This window comes from Hypomesus transpacificus, chromosome 12, assembly GCF_021917145.1.
Source record: "Hypomesus transpacificus isolate Combined female chromosome 12, fHypTra1, whole genome shotgun sequence".
Lineage (NCBI taxonomy): Eukaryota > Metazoa > Chordata > Actinopteri > Osmeriformes > Osmeridae > Hypomesus > Hypomesus transpacificus.
In genome coordinates this window covers 2,911,975-2,932,452 of record NC_061071.1, presented here as the reverse complement: position 1 = coordinate 2,932,452, position 20,478 = coordinate 2,911,975, and the positions used below count along the sequence as shown (strand labels likewise).

Below are 20,478 nucleotides of genomic sequence, written 5' to 3'. Positions count from 1 at the left end.
GAAGGACTGGATTTTTACATGTTGTTGTGTGTGTATACAGCCATCTACTGGACAAAATCAACTACTGCGTCAACGTAATCAGATTGCTTTTGCAAGGCTGTGGTCAGTTTAAGAAACACGTTTTCCGTTTGATAAGAGACATTCCCGTGTGGCAAGAGCCATGTGCAAATAGGTTAATCATACAAGAAGCCTATTTGATACCCTAAAACGGCAAAGCTATATACACATTGTTAGCTCCTTAAATATTCGGTGGGTGGAGACATAGGGAAAATATCTGAGAAGATGGTTTACGCTCATGAAAGGGGAGTACAATCGCTCTGGGATAGCAGCGTCTTCTAGCCTACAAGACAACACATTAATTCATGTCAGTATTAAATGGAATTATGTTCACTAACTGACATGTACACGTAACTTTTTATGGAAGTTACATCTTGGTAAGTTTTTTTTTTAAAGGGACGCTTGTCTTTTATATGGGACAGAATTGGTGCAATAGAGTTCGGGGTTTTTGTATGAGGAACGCAGGCGATATGAGGGTATTCAAATTACATGATTATTACATTGCCTATAGAGAATTCGACAGATAGGCCGTTAATTGTTGATGAAGGTGGAAGTAAGAAGCTACGAAGTACAAAAAATAATGTAATGTTTTGCATGAGTGTGTGATAAAGGGTAGATAAAAACGGTAAAGTGCAAAATAACTTAATTTTACATTTATTGGGGGTCATGGGCTTGCTATGTGAAGTTATTGTACGTTGTCTTCTCACCTTAGTATGCCTATACAAGTAATCCTATATTTGACAAAATATGGGATTATGAAACCCAATAGCAATCAATGAAACCCATTGTAACTGAGAAAAGTAGATCTAATTCTGAAGAACAGTTTTTTTTCTTTCATGTGGGCCTTTTACTTGGAGGACCTAGTCATGTTTAAATGCTATTGCCTACAGGGAGCCAGGGCCTATTCCACAGCTGTTGCACGGATCCCCTCTTCTCCCTTTCCCCTTTTCGGGTCCAGGCCAATAACCGAGGCACAAGTTAGACTAGCAGAGGAAACACTCAACTTCCCACCATTGTTGATGGCAGGACATCCGTGTGAGCCTATCAGCACTGCCATTGTACAACCCATTTTGAATGTAAATTCAGGGTTTTGTCATTTACAGTGTTACCATAAGATATGGTCTTATCCAGTTGCAATTATATGTTGCCCATTTCATATACTTTGTGCTCATAATTTGAACAGTAGCCTACAACACAGTATCAAGCGTATGGTTACTCTGCATTGCTTGACGATGGAGACCAATATACATTACTTAATTTTGGTGAATGGCACAATATTTCCCATTTGGAATCGTAAATATTTGTTACCTTCTGACCTAACACTTTAGTGGCTGTCAACAAAGTAAGAGAAGAATTCAGCCAAATAACAGTATGATCTCAAATGAGCGCAATACAATTATGATCCATGTGTTGATTGAATTGTTTGACAAAAGTAAATTGGAGACAGTTTAAAAGCATAGAATGAAATGTGCTACTTCCATACTGGACAGTGGCCAAATAAACAATAATTCATAATATCTGTAATGTACAAATATGGTAACCTTTTTTTGACACAGGTGCTTGACTAAGAAATTGTATGAAAGAGATCTACAAAAAATGGTGCTGTATTGTTTGTTAAAGCCTGCATGATCATAGATACATGATACAGTGCGGCAAAAGCACAAGTCAGCTTTTCTAAAACAATGTAGAAACATAAGAACCCAAGTGTAAACAACAAAATGATAGATTAGAATAGCAGACAATAAGATAACCTGTCCCTATGACTTTAGCACATCAGTAGTACAAAACAGTAGACATAGGTTGAGCTGTTTATTGTACTCCTACAGTGTTGTTCTACAGAGGAGATATAGTTTGATTTTGTTGACGACCCCTTGGCAGAAGTAGCGAGAATGTCTTGCCATTGAAATCAGACTTTCTCCGATGCGACGGGGGAATGAGGGCCGTGTGTTGTTCTCCCCGTGTACATGTTTGAGACTATCAGCTGCGTGTCTTAGACCTTTTCAGACCAAAAAAATCTGAATATGGAGAAATAATAGCCTCATTACATTTACTGAACTCAAGAAGTCTTATTAAGCACAGCAATAAATATTTAAACACATTTGTTTTTAATTGTGTTCTACTGGAAATGTGCACATCACTTTGTGTTCCATAGAAGAGGACACATTTGTACATGTTGACAGTAGGCTGTGTAATTATGCCATTTAGTTATCTAGAAATAAACCACAAATGTTTGCCTATAAACGATTTTCCTAAACATTTAGTGTAGTTTGGCGTGATCTCATGATTTTTTTCATGCTTTGCAAGTAGTAGGCCTATTAAACATTCAATTGCGAATATGAATGCCTAAGGAGGTAATTACAGTCCATGTCCTAATCCAAGTTGTACCAGGCTCACTGACATCATCTTCTCGCTCTGCTCCAGGTATAACTGTCACTATGGCAACCAGTGCTGTTCCCAGTGACAATCTACCCACTTATAAGCTGGTTGTGGTGGGGGATGGGGGCGTAGGGAAGAGTGCTCTCACCATCCAGTTTTTTCAGAAGATTTTTGTCCCTGATTATGACCCTACCATCGAGGATTCTTATCTGAAACACACTGAGATTGATAGCCAGTGGGCTATCTTAGATGGTAAGCACATGCAAGTAAAATCATAAAGGTTCTGAAACCCCTTAAAAAAAAAAAGTTTATCTTCAAAGTGTGTTATGTGTCAATGCGTGAGTCTATATGAATGTGTGTCTGGACACCTCTAACTTGTGTCTTTGTCTCTATAGTTCTAGACACTGCTGGCCAGGAGGAGTTTAGCGCCATGAGGGAACAGTACATGAGGACTGGTGATGGTTTCCTTATAGTGTTCTCTGTCACAGACAAGGCCAGCTTTGAGCATGTGGATCGCTTCCACCAGCTCATCCTCAGGGTGAAAGACAGGTGAGGCTCCTGTCTGTCCCAACAGGGCCAGGCCAGTGTACCAGGACACAATATCAGTTATAGTGCACCTTTCTGACAGGAAAGGTCCATTTCAAGTCAAACTTCATGCATGAGTATATTATAATTCAAATGTTTTGGACTTTGAACTGAAGTGCTACTGAATGTCACTGACCTGACTTGGACAAAACTATACAGACTCTCACTTGTTCTTGTTTTGCAGGGAATCTTTCCCTATCGTTCTAGTGGCAAACAAAGTGGACTTGTTGCACTTACGGAAAATCTCCAGTGACCAGGGGAAGGAAATGGCTTCTAAACATGATGTGAGTGTAAAAGAATCCCTGTAAATGTTTTATTGCTACAATTCTTCTATCATAATTCAGACTAGATTCTTCATAAAAATGTGATATTCCACCCTGACAGATAGCTTACATTGAAACAAGTGCCAAGGACCCTCCCATGAACATTGACAAGGCTTTTCACGAGCTTGTCAGAGTCATCAGGTAAGTTGGAACCACTTTGAATTGAAACTGGCTAATAAATGGTTGGTAAAAAAATAGAAATCCTCTGATTAGGAACATTTTAAAGAACTTCCCTTTTTAACTCTGCATCCTGCTCCCTGCCACCTCCTGTCCCAACCTCTCCCCCAAGGCAGGAGATACCAGACAGGACCCAGAAGAAGAAGAAGAAAACCAAGTGGCGCTCCGAGAGATCCACCGGACCTCACAGACACCCCTGTGTCATCCTCTGATTGCTCCGGTGCTTTCTGAGAGAGAGGGATGAGGTGAGAGTGTTGAGTGTTTACACTCTTCCAACTGCCAAGGTGCTCCCTGGCACAGGGGCCAATGACTCAGAGCCAGCAGGCGTGCCTTCAGGCAGCATAGGAATGGCCCTATATGGAGAAGGAGAGGCTCCACAGGAAGGAGATCAACCTGACCACCTGGACAGTACTCTACATCGATCGAATTGGTCTTGCACTCATACTCCTCAACACAAACTGGTCATGAGCACACAAAGGCTATCTACATAGAAAAGGCCTTTGAATGTACTGTAATGTGGCCAATGTGTGATTTGTGTTTTATTGAGTAAATAAATGACGATGCAAGCAATGGACGTCTGTGATGGTAGTCCTTTCCGTATCCCACAGCTACTGCATTGTACGGAGCAGGGAGAGAGGGAGAGGATGTGTGTGTTTGTGTTGGGATCAGCAGGCCTGCCAGAGCAGCAGGGTGAAGGGGAAGTGAGGAAAGAGAAAAGTTGGCTGTCCCAATGTCTCCCAGCTGGCACAATGCAGCAGAGTCTGGGAGGCAGTGAAAGCTTTCACAGGGAGGGTTTCAAACAAACTAGTTGAAATGTAGTCACATTAACAAAAGCACTTTACTGTACAATATGTCATAAGTCCCTTGCTTTGCCATGGTGGTTGCCTAAATAGTAAATATCAATGCACCGTATTTGTTTGACATCTAACTGCATTGTTTGACTGCATTTATTGGACTGGAGGGATGAACTCTCAGTAAACAATGATGTTGCCAAGATTGTTTGAACAGCAGTGTGTTTTATGTATTTGCCTTGTCATGCATTTATTTTTTGCGACAGAACAGTAATTTATTGTTTTGTGTCAGCAATATATAAGGGGTTTGTTGTAGCTCTGAACACTGAAAATGTATTTTCAAATGTGTTGCAATGAAAAATACAAGTTACGGAACATGTCATTATGGACTATTTTCTTTAGTTTCTGCCTCTTTTTAAAGTTATATTATTTAAGTTCAACTACAATTGCTGCAAATAACAACATATGTTAGCTATTACATTTCTGGTGCCTTCATTTTAAAATGGCACAATGAAAATAGCTAATATAAGTACCATATAGAAAGTCGATAACTTCCTAAATTACTAAATACCTAACAGTTCTTTATTGTAATGTATGCTCAATTAGGCTATCTGGCATTTCAGTGCCGCCCAGTGGTTTAATATGGAACTGTCCATGATGTCTTCTAACAACGTACTAAGGCAGGAAACAGTGTGTCTGTATCCACCTCAACTAAGACATAAACAGAAATCTGTATGAAATCGGTCTTTAAAACAGACACTGTGCTAGTTTAAGTAAAGAACAAACAGCTCAAACCATAAGTCAGATGACAAATTGTAATTTAGAATTTCAATGCATTATTTTTCACAAAATAATGAATATGATGGTTTGCCATCATTAATTCAAATGACCAAATGTTTTGTACTGATCAGATTAGGGCCAGATGTATTTTACAGTAAAAATGATCTATACCTTATATGTGGATTGTGTGAGCCACAGCCATTGATGTAACAATGATGTCAGATGGCTGAGTGGTTAAGGAGTCGGACTATTAATCAGAAAGTTGTTGGTTTGATTCCCGGCCGTGCCAAATGATGTGTCCTTGGGCAAGGCACTTCACCCTACTTGCCTCAGGGGAATGTCCCTGTACTTACTGTAAGTCCCTCTGGATAAGAGCGTCTGCTAAATGTAAATATGTAAATGCCAATAAAGTGCTAATAAGCTGCAACAGAGTGTTGCTTCAGTCAGCTGGACTCATAGTGACTAATGTGACCTTTTGTGAAGAGCCTCTTGAAAGTGTCCTTGTGAAAGAATAGGCCTACTTTCCATGAAAGCGGCTCAACAGAACACTACAAAGGGATAATGAGAGCATGGTGATATGCGTATTTATGCTATAATGTTTCGTATAAAGGGTTGATTCATTGTCATCTTCTGTTTGTCCTCAAATCTAAATGATTTTGTCTGGAAGGATTTTATTAGGGTACTCTAAAAGCAATGATCAGGGACATAAACACACGCACAAACACAAACTGAATAAATATAAAATCATATGCAAGTGAGTCACTTTTACAAATCATAATTAAGTGTTCAATAAGGTTGGGTCATCGTTGGCCTTAGATTCTGGAATTAAATCATGAAAGGTGAGTAAACACTAAACGTCAGTGCCTGACATCGCAATCAGATCCAGTTGCGACATATTTACGATAAATTATAGTATTTCATTGTGACTTACCTACTTGCCTACTTCTCCTTTTACCCATTATAAATGAACGTATTGTGTACACTGTTCTTGGCAATATTTGGTTTCCTTTGCATCTTGCTCAATCTATTGTGCAAGATTGGAATTCCCCGCAAATGGGACATGAACACAAACCTGAACATTCCATGACTCATTTTCTGATAAAGTGTCAACAGGCACATAAAACAGTATATATAGTTGAAAGACAGAGACTACAGAAAACATTTCACTCATCCAAGAAGAACACAGTCAGGTAAGATTCTGTCTATATCTTATCTAAAACTGGATAACCACTAACTTCATGGTACAAAGTTGTATTTATTTGTGAAAGAACAAAGACTTCTTCACAAATAAATACAATCAGGGTATTGTGATTAAAAAAAAAAAAAAAGTTTTTTGCATGCCTTATGAGATCAGAACAAATATGATAAATTCTGTGATTTTAATGACAGATCACATCAACAAATTATTCCATGACTTTGATCAGTGTGGTAAATAGTAAATTACTAATCAAAAGAAAATCCTCAGAGGCATTCAGCATTAGCAGCACCAAGACATTGAATTCATGAGCTGAACAAATACATACGTGTTCATGAGCTCTTTGGGTGTTCTCAAAAGATTTTGTGACTGGCCATTGTGAAACTAATAATACTTGCTATCTACTGTATGGCAAGTCTTTCATGGCTTTTTCTATTTCTTGAATGACAGTCCTGAATAGCAAGTGAGATGAAAGCTGTATATTCGGCTCTCCTCCTCCTCCTCCTGGCAGTTAGCTACGGTAAGTCTACTGTAGAAGAGTTTCACTCTCCTCTGCTTTTTCAGTTTGTGTATGATTAATCTGATCTTCTGGAGGCTGCAAGTGACAAGGCTGGTTTTCTTGTTTCTCCAGGAGAGAGCTTGAAGTGCAATCGATGTGTCCCAGGTTCTCCAGGCTCACGCTGCACCAACACCATAGAGACCTGCCCATCTGGCTTTGACGTGTGTGGCTCGGTTATTTTCAAGCCTCCACTCCGTAAGTACAGTTATCTAACTCTGTCAAGAGGGTGTATAGTCACAGCAGGCCAGTTTAAATTACCATTTGAAATAGTTTCACCAGTTGCAAAAAAACAACAGAAAAGACTCAGTTCACAGACACTTTGGTTGCATGCAAATACATTACAAGGAATGTCATTAACCAAGATGACAGTGATGTATTTGATTAACTTTGTTTTTATATCATAATAGTTTTGTAACTGTATTATCCATGAACAGAAGAATTGTCCTCGATATACAGTAGTAACCAGTCACAAATGGTTCACTGGTAAACCAGTACTCTTTCAAGTATAAAATGTCTCTGGGTTGTATTATGTTTTAACCTTTTGTGTCTCTTCTTCCTCCTTAGCTATCTCGTATTTCAAGAGATGCATGAAGAAATCAGATTGTACAATTCTGGGACTCAATTCCAGCATTGATGTCAGATGCTGCTCTTTTGATCGCTGCAACTGATAAATCTCAATGAAAAACTGATATTTAATCAATTATTTTCAATAATCGGTGACTGAGGAACGTTTCAGATTATCTGACTGCATTACATGTATGAATTACACCTATTGTAATTGTCCTAGTTCATAGAATTCTAGTCTCTCTTTGTGTTAACGCTTACTACACTACAAAATTGGCATAAATCAATTCAGTGGTTTCACCAAATAAATCCAGCAGTTGGCTGGAGCAGGATTGCTGGAACATATGTGGCTGGAAAGTAGAGGGCCCTCTGTGTCATACCTGTCATTATGCCACATCACATACAGTATGTAACACAGACTAATATTGCTGTCCTTGAAAACTATGATGACACTTTCCGTCCACTAGATGTCAATAAAACTCTTTCAAATGTAACGTGTCACGCTGTTTTGCCAGAATCCTGCCCTGATCAGGCCTCCTGTCTCAGATATTCATGCTTTATTAGGATGAATGTTATATAGTGTGTTTAAGGCTGGCACAGTGATTATCACTATTATCTAAATGACTTCACATTAATACGTTAATATTTCACCCTGTTGCTTATATAATTTCACCTCAACTGAAAATGATATTTTACGATGACATCATAATGATGCTTATGAAGATAAACTGTTTTCCTATGGAGATGTCACCCTCCTACAGTCAATAGGACACTGTATTGAAGCCCACAATCCATTACTCATAGAACAAGCGCCATGTCAATAATTATGTCACTACAGTATCAATATATTGCGGGAGAACTACTCACATACATCACAAGAAGCATTTAGTATAATGTTACCTGTAACCTTTCCTAGTCAAGACAGAAAGCAGAATTGTCTATTGTTTACGGAATAATCTACTGTTAACACATTGTTCCTGTTTGAGTGAAAAAGCACTACACTAGAGATCCCCCCACCAGAGTAATGAGAGCTGAAGTAGCTAACAAACCTGTGTCACGCCCAAGGAGGTCATCATGCACACTCCTATAATCACAGGGGATCCCTAACTTTATGAGCTGAGATCTCCATTAAAGGAGGCTTCCCCCTACCAGGGCACTGGGAGGGATGTGGAAATATCATTCAGCAGTCAGCAGGAGACCACTGGACCCCACACCAACACCATGCTCCCTCCACCACCTGCTAGGATTCCCCACCCCAGGTCTGCGCACACACACGCACATTAAACACTATATAATAACTGGCATACACACAGGACCGTAATGAGGTAATTAATTTTGTTTTCCCTAAGTTATCTTTTAAATATTTGTAAGAAAAACATACTGTGAGCAACTTTCAAAACTGGGGAGAATTCGGAGAAATGAAGTGATGCATTTCTCACAGTCACGTGAAGTTGACCACCAGGGGAGTCATGCCTATTGTCATTCTACACCTTTGTCTGAAAAAAGCAACTCTCAAGAATAAGAAAACGCTTGAGAGGTGCTACATGGCATTATAACAGCAGGCAAAGCTCCTAAAGATACAGTTATTGAGAACCAACCAACACTAGAGTCTGGAGACACTTGGTTTGTAGATTTTCTCAGTGAAAAGGGTAAATGCAGCTGACCCAACACTGGCTCTAAATCTAGTGTTAAAATCCCTCACCTGTAAACGCTCATTACTTTGCAGACAGAACAGCTGCTGTGATTCCATGAAGCATTCTTCCCCATAAATCCTAAGAGGGCAGAGGAATGGGTACCTCATTAACACCCTAGGAAACTCCCATACAAACCAGGGGCCATTACAGCATTCTTGTGAGAAAGAGGATTTCTTCAGTATTTCCTACACGTCACGCTTCCTCCCGTCCTTGGGCAAGGTAAATGAGTGCCAAAATGTGGAGAGGTACCTTGCAAGATATGGTAGTGTTTAGTTTTATGGTTTACGCCATAAAATAGTTGTTTTGCAGCTACCGTAGAAAATTATGGGCTTCCCTGGAAAAAAGGACTTCCTCCCTGCAGAAAGGTTTCTGTTGGACACAAACATCTCTATTCAAGTTCCTCTGTAGTATAGGTGAACTAGATCACTAAATTAATATGACACACATATTACTGTAACATATGAAATACCTACATTAGATTAGTGCATTTGAATACAATGATTTGAACTTTTTCTTATTTGTATGCATGCTTTTCTTTTCTTACTTCATTAAACAAGATATGTGTATAAAACAAGCCTACACTTTACATAGTGTCAACCTACCCCACCTTTGAGTCATTTGAATCTAAAGAATAGTATTTGTGGCTTTAATGTAACCATCATAATGCTGACTATAGACTCAGCAAAATGTGGGGCATTACAGCTCATAGATTCACACTCCTTACAACCCAAAACTCAAAAGGCATTTGGGGAATGAGTTGGGTGGTCTGGCTGAAACGAACACCAACAGCAGTTGGAAGTCCAAACTGTAGCCCTAATGGACAACCTGGCAAACCTGCAAACGAAATACCTGAATAGACTCGGCGTTTCTCTTAACTCCCATTGGAAGTTCGGCCTGGGATGGTGGCTCCTCCCTTAGTGATGGTTGAAGTTTCATCCGAGTCCCTGACCGCATCCACTAAATGTCCGATACCCCTACCTGCTTACACCGACGCAAGACAACAGTGCTTAAAAATCATGTTGCTTAAAGGTATAGATGCTTTTACGAGACTTTGTTTGTGGACTACTTTCTTCTTGAGCTTGGGGAATGTTTATGCTAAGAAGCAGGACGACTCTTCGTCTATGAATAGTATTTTCCGCGCGAGGTGCGCGTCACGGTGCCTCAGTTTACACAGCACAAGCATCACGACGTTCTCCAAACACGTTCAGGTAAGTTCAAAAAGCGCGTGCCCTTTCCTGTAAATTTGACTGAAATCGACCAAACTATAGGATATTAGTATCACAACGTATGCGTTCATCACTATTTATGTGTGACAGTCTAAAGGCTAAAGTATATCCCAATTAAATTACATTTAAATGTGCTTGAAATCATGTGTTTTTGCATTTGCTTTAAATAATTCAATACTCATTTGATATAACGTGGATTACATTTCATCCATCCTTTATAACAGACAGCTATGGCGAAAATCCTAACCTTCAAGCAGATTGATGTTGATATGATGATGCCTCCTGTGTTTGTATGTGCGTTTGCACGTGTGTGTCCCTCATTAAAAGTTATTTCCATACTTTTTGTTTTCATTTGGGGAATGCTGGCCTGACTAACAACACTCTTGTTATCCTGATTACATCCATACCAATCCCTTCACTCGAAGATGTGCCCTACTGCAAAAAAAGAAATTCCTGGTCCATCTTTGTATTAGGCCACACAGAGCTGGCAAAGACATGCATGATCATATTGAAAGCAACCATTACACATGGGGGGATGCACCCATACAAAACATATGCACTTAAAAGGCCTATTTACAGTACAAGGTTGCTTCCACTATAATAAGTAGCCCTAGATTCGTTTTAATGCAAAACAAGAATGTACTGTATTTTCCCAGTAGGCTATTATGAAACACAGTGTGCATTGTAGATCCATAGAGATAAAGGGAAAAGTGACTCTTGTGAAATACATTATCATAGGAATGGACACCACAAATTCATTTATGACCTTTTGCAGAGGTCAAGACATGACGGGTATTATGACTACTCTGGAAGGATGTGGCGGGGTCATTGCTAAATGGACGAGTCAATCCCACCCTCTCCATCTGTGAGGGACATAGATCAGATATGTCCTTATCTGCAGTGGATACTATGTCAGACTGCATAACAATGACTGACTGTTACCACTTGACAGAGTGGGAATGCTCATTTTCAGCAGTAGGGGCCAATAAACTGAATCTTTTGTCAGACATAATTAAGATGATAGTATCTTCGGGTTTCCTCAGATTCCAGCCAGTAAATTCAATGCTTAGAACTCTCACTGATTCCATATTGATAAGCTCCTGTCTGAGGGTTTTGAATGAGAATTTGTTTCATAGAATGTCCAACTATGATATACTGGTGGTCAACACCACTAGAGTATAATTCCGGAGAAGAGGTTCTGGCCTCTGGTCATGCTGGATTTTCTATCCTGTCCCTTCAGATTATATTACAATCTTGTATCAGTGGCACTACAGAATACAATTGATTGTGATTTCATTAGTATTTGACAGTTTAACCCTGACTCATCACACCCTTTCCTTTCCCTCCTCTCATTTTTCCTCTCTCCTCTCACATCCTGTCCTTGCTCTCTACAGATCAACGGGTCCCTCAGCTGGTGTCAAAACCATAAACACTGTGCTAAGGTAACACACATGATTTAAACAACATACCATACAAAACCATTGCTTGAATGAAATCATATCTTTTGTGAATTTTCAGAAAGGAACCCTCAGGGTAAGTCACCATGACAGAAAATAGTACCATAAATCACTATACGAGTGTTTGCCATTGCTGCTATTACCTAGTTCTCTGAAGAGCATAATACCATACATCACCGAACGAGGTACAGTAATGTACTGTACCCTCTATACATCACATTTAGGCCCATTGGGTGCACATTCATTCATCAAGTCAACCACTACAGGCACAAACAAGTGCTTTGCAGGCTGAGATTGCGCCATTTCTCCACAACACAGTTTTTTTGAATATTATATGTGGATGTATACAGTATTATGTGTCATGTGTGGAGATTCAGCAGAGATGGATAGAGATGCATAGAGGTTCAGCATTTCACCTCTGCCGTCCCCAGAATCCCATCATATAGTCAAATTGACCCTTTGACTAATGAGTTGAATTGAATTATTTGTGTTAAAAAAGACATTAAGTTGCTGTAGCAGGCCTTCAGTTCGATAACCACGTCTTCTCTACAAGACTGTGAAATGTTGCCGACATGTTGCCGATATGGTTATTCCCATAAACTGCATTATCAAAGCTCCCTCTTGCAGATACAGATGTATGTCTGCATTAAGATCATCACAGAGTGAATGGTTTAGTACATTAATTGTACCTAATTAATGTCATGAGACAAAATGCTGTCAGTTTTAATGGCATCTCAATTGGTTATTCTTTTTGCTATACAATCTTGTTTGGTAGTGGCTATCCGTATGACAGCACCATAGATTCAAATGTCCAAAAGTCAGGTCCTGAACTCTGTTTGAGAAAATAATCGTGTCCAACTGTTTAGCAAGTTTTCTACATCTCTCCTCATCTCCTCTCCTCATCTCCAAAGTCAAATCTACCTCTGTCGTCTCTGGGCCATGCTAGTGTGTTGGCTCATGTTGTTTTGTTCACAATTAATGTTTAGTTAATTGTAATGTTTCAGTCATTAAGAAAGCGCTCAATTAAAATCCTCTTGAAAATAGAAAGTAATTATATGGCACCTAATTGCTTAATTTGAAGCCATAAAAGACTGTTGAGAAAACATGTATTCTTACTAAGCCTATATATATTCCTGCAATACCTGTAATACTACTTCAAAAGGGATTTGATAGGCTCCCAAGATTTGACTCATATCTCTCCTGTTCCTAAAATAAATCTACAAATACAAACAAATATCACTCCCTTTCATATGTTGCAGCATTTGATCAAAGGAGTTCTCGTTGAAGAAATCATTGCATGTCAAGTGAACTGGCTCAATTTGTTGTGTTGCAATATGCAATATGTTTTGATGGTTACACAACCCGCATACTGTATGTTTGTGTGTGTGAGTAAACTATGTTTACCAAAGACTCTCTTAATTGACAGCATGTGTAACAGAGAAGTGGAAAAAGCAATGTTGTAAAAAGAACCTTAACTGTTTTACATGGTAGTTATGTCTTGTCAGCTAGTCCTTCACTCAGCCCATGGTCAATTGCCCTGATGTCATGCTGTCTCTGCAGAGTCCTGTGATAATGACTGAATGCTAATCCTGCTGTCACTATCTCTTCCAGGCAGTCAGTCAATTAGAGCTACTGTGGATGATTAGCACACCCTGACTCCAAGTCCATTCACTTCTTCATTTGGGAGCTTAGCGTGCTATGGGAGTATCATACTAACTTCTCATTTATGTGCTACGGACTGTCATAATTGCTATGTCATGACACTGGCCTCTCAGCTCCCTAAGTAAGAATGCTTACATGAACCATTAGAGCATACCACGACACGGTCTTCTCAGTCAGTCCAACAATGTTTGGCATTTATTAGTCACCTCACACTCCCTGGCCTACAATCCATTTTTAGAGATACATTTCTTTGCCTCAAACATGACCATACTACATGACACAATTGAGTATCCTCAGCAGAAAACTGTAAATTGGCTTTGACATGAGAATGGTTTCTGGAAGCCAATCAAAGCTGGTGCAATTTGAAGAAATTGGAAGCGACGACATAGACAGTGTATTTTTCCTCTAGGGCGTAATCTAGGCAGAGAATCAAACATTGTTGTGGGTTAGTGCCGGCACCAAAAAGAGCAGCGTTATGCTCGATCAGCAAGAAAGTTGGTCAGCCCATTATGGCTGGACATTCACAGAGAGCTGTTTTCCCTCTTCACGGCAGAATGGGCACATGCACACTGCAGAGTGAGCATAGTTGTCCAATTTGGAGCAGGTCAACATTTTCGAGCTAAGTGAACAGTTAAATCAGGATTGACCTCCAGCCTTGCATCCAATTTATGCACCAAGGACAAAAAGAATCTGCCTCCGCATTCCTCCACTCACTGTCAGTCAGAGTCCCAGAAGTCAGCTTTATTTGCGGCAGTAGAAGCAAATGGTCGGTTGGAGATTGAAATGGGGCGGAAAACTAACTGACGCTGGGGCACAATAGTGGTGGGGGTGGCATACCGTCAGTAGGAATTAGAGGAGCCATCTCCTCATAGAGACCAACATGGCTAGATAAGAGATGGCAGGACTGGCACACTCACCGCAGACATGCCACGAGAATGCCAGACTCTGGGATTCTCTACACTCTGAGATCTGTCGGTGCACACTGTACCAGCTACTATTCAGGGACGTCTCTCAAGGAGCCTGGGAGTGATGTATGAGCATTACTGATGTGAAGGCTAGACCTTGTTGGAGTGCTGCAGGAGTGATGATTGGAATGGAACAGTTATTTCAATGTCAGGATACCCCTCCAACCCCCCTCAGTCCTTGCCATGGGGCCTCGGAGCTCAGCAGGGTTTCTGCATTTCCTGCTCCATAAAATGAGCAGCTCAGCTGCATTTAAACGCCTCCTTCTCTCTCATTATTCATAGTTTCCGACCATCGCTAATAACAACACCCATTTCGCACCTTAACACATACACACTCACATGCACAGTTATACACACTCCTCGACTGTAATAAAAGTCAAACGTGTTTCTTACTTTCACTCTCAAACATCACTGTGTCCCTCTTGCCTCCGTAATACTACAAGACATGTCTGATGGGTACATGTTCACAGGGTGTGTACTATACTGTGGGGGATACGACTCAATGGCAACACAGTAACATTTAGATGGTCTCTGTACAGTCTGCCCTTGTGCAAAGTTTTCCACCTCCACCATGGCTACCACTGTGTTTCATTACAGCATGAAATTGGAAATGGAAGTATTTCCCTGGGCGGTCCTGCTTACTCATGCGGGGAAACACTCTCAGAGGGAGAGGACAACAGTTCTGACCGACAACCTGCTACACCAAACTCACTTCTAAACACACTTCAATATGTTATTTTAATGATGTTGTTGATTTAATTTTCAACAGTATTACGTAAAGTTAAGACAATTCAAACGGTGTCAAGAGTTTATTTCTTGCTTACAGTGTCTGGAGCCCTGCAAGGATTCCTGGGAAATGAAGAGGAGAAGTCAGTGTCGGGACCTTTGTGAGGTATAACACTCTTACTTATTGTCTTATAATGTGTAGCATTCACTTGTGAATGACCTATCAACATGCTTTACAGTGCCATACTAGTCATATGTACATAATAACACATTAAACATGTTGGTGTTTAACTAAAGCATTATACAATCCAGGCAAAATAAAGTGATAAGGTTAAAAATATTTTCCCACAGTCCTCTTCAGTCCACTATTATTCCCAGAAAGCAAAGTAATCAGACACTGATCTTTTCTATCAGTTTTCCCTTTTAATAAGTCATCTGGCTTTAGTAGTAAAGCACATGTGCTTGGTCTCCCTCCCCCCTCCACACCCCTTCAGCGCTCTTTCCAGAAGAAACACGCGGAGTGCCTCACGAGCTGTGAGTTTCTGCAGTCGGTTGTGGCGGTGAAACAAGGGGAGTGCCCCCCTCCGGAGAAAGCTAGCGGCTTCGCGGCGGCTTGCGTGGAGTCGTGCGAGGAGGATGGAGAATGCTCCGCCCTAAAGAAGTGCTGCTCCAATGGCTGCGGGCACACCTGCCAGCCCCCCAAGAACCTCTACAAAGGTAGAACAATAGAGGCCAAAGGCAAACGGGGTCAAAGGACTGAACATTCAAACGCTGGGGAACTTCGACGCAATGTCAGGCCCCTCCAAATGTAACGTTCAGTGTTTTTTTTGCTCACTCTAACCCCCGACCAGGTGCTCCTCTGAAGCCCAGGAAAGAGCTGATCTTCCAGGAGCTTCCTTCAGGCCCGCTGGAGGTGCGCTGGTCCTCCAGGTTCAATGTATCTGCCGACCCCGTCGTGTATGTCCTCCAGAGGAGGTGGAACTACGGTATCCAGCCGAGCGAGGACGCAGCTACGCCCTGGGAGACAGCAGCACAGGTGATACTTTTGTCTTCATTTTTTTACTAGTAGGCTAGCTTAATGGCTGGGAAATCCTATTGTTTTGACGCCATACAATAGGATATTGTTGAATTTTGCTTGCTCAGTTATGGTCTTTTTCTCTGCATCCCTACAACTCCCTTCTCTCCCTTCAACTCCATTCTTGTCTTCTCAGACCACGCAGGAGAAAGTCTGGCTGGCCAACACGCGTGCTGGCAGGTGGTACCAGTTCAGAGTGGCTGCAGTGAACATCCATGGCACAAGAGGATTCACCACTCCCAGTCGCCACATCCACTCCAGAAAAGGTCACTGTCTGTGTGTTTGAGTGCGTGTGCGTGCGTGTGTTTGAGAGAGCGAGAGAAAGAGAGAGAGAAAGACAGAGAGAGAGAGAGAAAGGGAGAGAGAGAGAGAGATTGGCTAAAACACCCCGAGGCAATATGCACTGACTGTAATAAAGTTGAATCCAGACTAATTACTTTGGCTGCTAGCCATCGACAGTTCCACAATTACCCTACATGGCTTTAATGGACATTTACTTGTCATTTTATTGGTTCCTCCAGTCCTGGAACTGGCAGTGACTCACAATTGATAACACAGTGATATCCTTCACAGACCCCTCCAAACCTCCTGCCCCATCTGACTTGAGGGTGACCAACATGACTTTTGGCACTGGCCAGCTTGTGTTGGTCAGGGTGCAGTGGGCTGTGTCCCCAGACCTGGATGTCCCCGTTCACCACATCAAGGTGGCCTGGAGCTGGACTGCCACCGAGGATGCCACTGCGTCATCCAAGACTAAGAGGAGGAAGACCGTGAGAGGGGTGAGTCCCTGTCTCTCCTTGTTTTGTTCAGACACGCTGGCACATCACAGCTTCCCCTGGGGAAGGACTAATGTGGAGGTCTGTTCCTCAGCCAATCCTGTCTGTCCTCGAGCCACAATTAAGAACGAGAAGATAAACAACAAGAGTGTGGTTCTGATGGCATGAAACTGTTGAATTGGATGCTTCCAACTGAAACCACATTGTTGTCCCCGTGGGCAAATTCATTGCAAATTATGGATCTGGAATAGCCAAAGTCAGCTCTCTTTCAGCTCTCTTTCACAAAAGGAATTTATAATAGCTTGCAAATAGTTACTTTACCTTTTATCTCTTTCTCAGTAATTATTGGCCCTTTTCAGACAAGTTTCAACTGTGAATGTAGAAAGAACAGGAATTCTATGAGAAACCTATCCATATATTGTTCTCAATATACACATATTACACTTCAAATAGTGTGTCACATCAATATATTGAGTGTCTGTGTGTGTACTGTGTACAGTGGCAGGACTATGTGGACCTGGACAGTCTGCGGGCCAACAGGAGCTACAGTGTGGAGGTCCAGGCTGTGTCCTACTGGGGACAGACCCCCCTGAAGAGCCCCAAGACCAGCCTCCGTTTCTCCACACAGCTCAGTATGTCTCACACACACCCAGCTAAAACCTGTCTTCACTTCAGATCAGAAGTACTCAGATCAATCCAGTCCAGACAAGACCGTCTTAGGCCTTTATGATTCCAATTTCAAGGTTGCAGGTTTGACATTCAAATAATTATGTTGGATTTGATGAGACTTATGTTGGTCCTTTTTGAAAAACTCAGAGGAGGAACGGCGAGCCAGCTCCGGCACTACACCAGTGGGACCCCTATCAGGCGTGCTTGATGTGGGCACGCCCTTCTACCAGGGCGGGCAGCTGCAGGTGCGAGTGTACTGGCAGAGCAGCCCAGGTAAGCTGCAACACAGGCCAAGCTCTGCGAGGGGAACCCCAGACATAACCCTGCCCCCATATGAATCCACAACAGTCCCAGAGGAAATCCTCCAGCCTCACACGCAGAACACTGCCTGTCTCTGTGGTCGTGTAAACAGAGAGATTATGATTCCTTTTTTAACAGCCGTTGACACAAAGGGTGCTTTGTTCAAAGCTGGTAAGGTACAGTAGATGCCTGAGTCTGTCATGTGTACCAACAGGATTTCAGAGTGTCAGCCTCCTTGCCATCTTGTCATATTTGCCATCCAACAATGATTAAGATAGTAAACACATTGTAGTATTACACATGCATAAGGAAATCTGATTTAATAATTCCTTTTTACGTCCTCCTGTATTCAATTGACCTTATCTTGCACCCTGTGCTGTTCTGTACATGCATTTCCCATGGTCCAGAAAAGTGACGTGTTTTCCCTTTCAGACCCCTCTGTAGAGCGCTACCGTGTCCAGTGGGTCCCAGAATACTGCAGACACAACCAGACCAGGCCTATGGAGAAGGTTATCACCCAGGTAACCCAAGTCCACCCGAAACAAAAAACAAACACGGTGAAACAGCATGAGGCAACGCAGCTTGACTGTGTGTCTAAGCTGGAGGCTGACCTCCACTTGATTTTCTTTATTGTCTCTGTTGGACCAGGAGAACTTCATTAGCCTTCCAAGTCTGCTCTTCTCCTGTAAGTACAAGGTCCTCCTCCAGCCTCTGGGCACCAAGGGTCGGCCCCAAGTCGAGAGCACCAGCTTCTTCACTCCCTCCTGTGCCACCATCCAAGCCAAGAGCCCAAAAACCATTGCCTGTCCTGGGGCAATGGGTAAGCTGTGGCAGCCTAAATCCTAACACCCAAAGCATCTTGGCCCTTCATATACCTAGGAGTCCTTTATTCTGTGGATTCACCCACTTACTCTCTATCTTCCCTCCTTCTCAGGATCTGCTCCAGTGGTGGTGACCCCTCCAAAGCTGTCAAGCAAGGTGGAGAACCTGACGGCGTCCTTCATGGCTCACAAAGGAAACGTCACAGTGGTGTTCGCCTGGGAGCTGGCCCCGCCTCCTGCTTCCCCACTGCTGACCGGCTTCCAGGTCACATGGGCTGAGGTCTCCCCTTCCAGCCGCCACAGCAACCTGCCCAACAGCCTGATCTCCCAGTCCCAGATCCTGCCCCCGGTAAGCCCTCCAAGACAAGACAATGCAGCTCCTTCTCGAAATGAACAGAACGTATTGCCCTGTAATTCTTGTATCATTCTTCACGTCTTTTTCTCCCCTCCTCCCCAGGAGCGTAGTTTCCTGGTGGTGTCTGGCCTAAGGCTGGCCACCCTCTACAGACTGGAGGTCCAAGTGATCGGGACAGGAGGGGAAGGACCTGTCGTCACCCGCACTTTCCACACCCCAATCTCCATGCCTGCTGTGCAGCACCGTAAGACAACCCACGTGCATACAGACACTCATACAATAACTCTGTCTCTGTCAGCCCCTCACGGTCATGTTGCCATCGGTTAATCATCAGTAGATTGAAGTCACTTTCTATGTCTTTCAGGACCCAGACTTAGGAAACATCACCAGCAGCACCAGCCTATGATAGAGAGGCACTGAATGTCCTACCTGTTACACAACAAAGATCCAGGAAACATTTAACTACCAGTGGTGTTGCCACTGAAAGGTTTCTCCCTCACAAACTGATCTGTAAAAAATCCCGACATGTACTGCCTCTGAAAGACATACCGTGAATGGCTCAAATTGAATGCCCAAATCACCTCAGATACAAGCCAAACAACTCCCCATAACACCCACAATGGTTAAATGATAGTGCCATTCTGAGAGAGTAAAACATATTGTCAAACATGAGGGTCCTTCTTCGAGAAGGAAACCCTCAAGGCCTACTTTGATTGAAGAAGGGAAGCATTCTGGTTTTACACTGCTCCAGTCCATTACTGATGACGATGACCATATTATACCCCATAGTGTGTCTGTTGTGGAACAAGCCCTGTACTCGCATGAGGAAATGTTAATTAGTAGGTTTTATGGTAAACAATAGCTTATATTACATGATGTTTACTCAGTCAGTCTGGTGATCCGGCATGAAAGAACCCAATGTTCCTGGCATGATGCCTTTTGTATTACTTTCCTCTTGTCACTCAACAGAACTATGATGACCATGTTACTTTATATGTTGTCAAAGATCTGAATATTATATACTGCCAACCATCTCCTTTGTAAATACTGTACATAATAGTGCTTGTCTGTATTTATTTATGTCTGTAGTGGTGTATTCATAAGGATAAGCATTGTACAGTAGACTGTTATTGTGTATCTTTCACTGGATGTGAGTTTCTTTCTAATTTGCCATTTTGTAAACTGTGAGAGACCCTGTAAAACAATTTGTTTTTGTATTAAAGTTCGTTCCAAAGGGTATAGAACTAAATTGTGTAGGCTGTTGTGCATCCCGAAACTAATCGAATCTAATTAGAGAGCTCTTCTTCATGACCTTGATTGTGTGGACATCTAAAAGCTAACCCTG

At 42.0% G+C, this 20,478-nt stretch overlaps 2 protein-coding genes and 1 long non-coding RNA gene across 4 annotated transcripts; all 3 read left to right on the top strand.

The window, feature by feature from the left end:
* The first annotated feature begins 90 nt into the window (after window positions 1-90).
* On the top strand, window positions 91-5,362 carry LOC124475050 (ras-related protein M-Ras-like). 2 transcript variants are annotated; one of them, XM_047031562.1, is made up of 6 exons: window positions 91-434; window positions 2,479-2,685; window positions 2,829-2,982; window positions 3,203-3,302; window positions 3,403-3,482; window positions 3,631-5,362. In XM_047031562.1, the coding sequence occupies exons 2-6, from the start codon at window positions 2,493-2,495 to the stop codon at window positions 3,728-3,730; spliced, it is 627 nt and encodes a 208-aa protein (XP_046887518.1). In that variant the 5' UTR covers window positions 91-434; window positions 2,479-2,492; the 3' UTR covers window positions 3,731-5,362. The 2 variants fall into 2 exon arrangements, with proteins under 2 accessions (XP_046887518.1, XP_046887519.1); XM_047031563.1 differs by having other exon boundaries at window positions 96-364.
* A 776-nt stretch (window positions 5,363-6,138) lies between these two features.
* LOC124474677 lies at window positions 6,139-7,901 on the top strand. The gene is made up of 4 exons (XR_006956849.1): window positions 6,139-6,279; window positions 6,735-6,804; window positions 6,916-7,038; window positions 7,408-7,901. It is a non-coding gene; the product is annotated as an uncharacterized LOC124474677 (long non-coding RNA).
* A 2,177-nt stretch (window positions 7,902-10,078) lies between these two features.
* Window positions 10,079-20,426, top strand: anos1a (anosmin 1a). The gene is made up of 14 exons (XM_047031024.1): window positions 10,079-10,309; window positions 11,722-11,769; window positions 15,238-15,303; window positions 15,632-15,854; window positions 15,989-16,173; window positions 16,349-16,478; window positions 16,786-16,991; window positions 17,488-17,620; window positions 17,805-17,930; window positions 18,390-18,478; window positions 18,606-18,777; window positions 18,892-19,127; window positions 19,236-19,377; window positions 19,498-20,426. Exons 1-14 carry the CDS (start codon window positions 10,118-10,120, stop codon window positions 19,551-19,553), a joined length of 2,004 nt encoding a protein of 667 aa, XP_046886980.1. The 5' UTR covers window positions 10,079-10,117; the 3' UTR covers window positions 19,554-20,426.
* Window positions 20,427-20,478: the final 52 nt, after the last annotated feature.

Bases quoted from the DNA above. Each gene is read 5' to 3' on its own strand.
- LOC124475050 (XM_047031562.1), top strand. From the start codon at position 2,493: ATGGCAACCAGTGCTGTTCCCAGTGACAATCTACCCACTTATAAGCTG. The intron at 2,686-2,828 runs GTAAGCACATGC...TTGTCTCTATAG, and splicing joins CCAGTGGGCTATCTTAGATG to TTCTAGACACTGCTGGCCAG. The intron at 3,303-3,402 runs GTGAGTGTAAAA...CCACCCTGACAG, and splicing joins AAATGGCTTCTAAACATGAT to ATAGCTTACATTGAAACAAG.
- anos1a (XM_047031024.1), top strand. From the start codon at position 10,118: ATGTTGCTTAAAGGTATAGATGCTTTTACGAGACTTTGTTTGTGGACT. The intron at 16,479-16,785 runs GTCACTGTCTGT...TATCCTTCACAG, and splicing joins CCACATCCACTCCAGAAAAG to ACCCCTCCAAACCTCCTGCC. The intron at 18,479-18,605 runs GTAACCCAAGTC...CTGTTGGACCAG, and splicing joins TGGAGAAGGTTATCACCCAG to GAGAACTTCATTAGCCTTCC.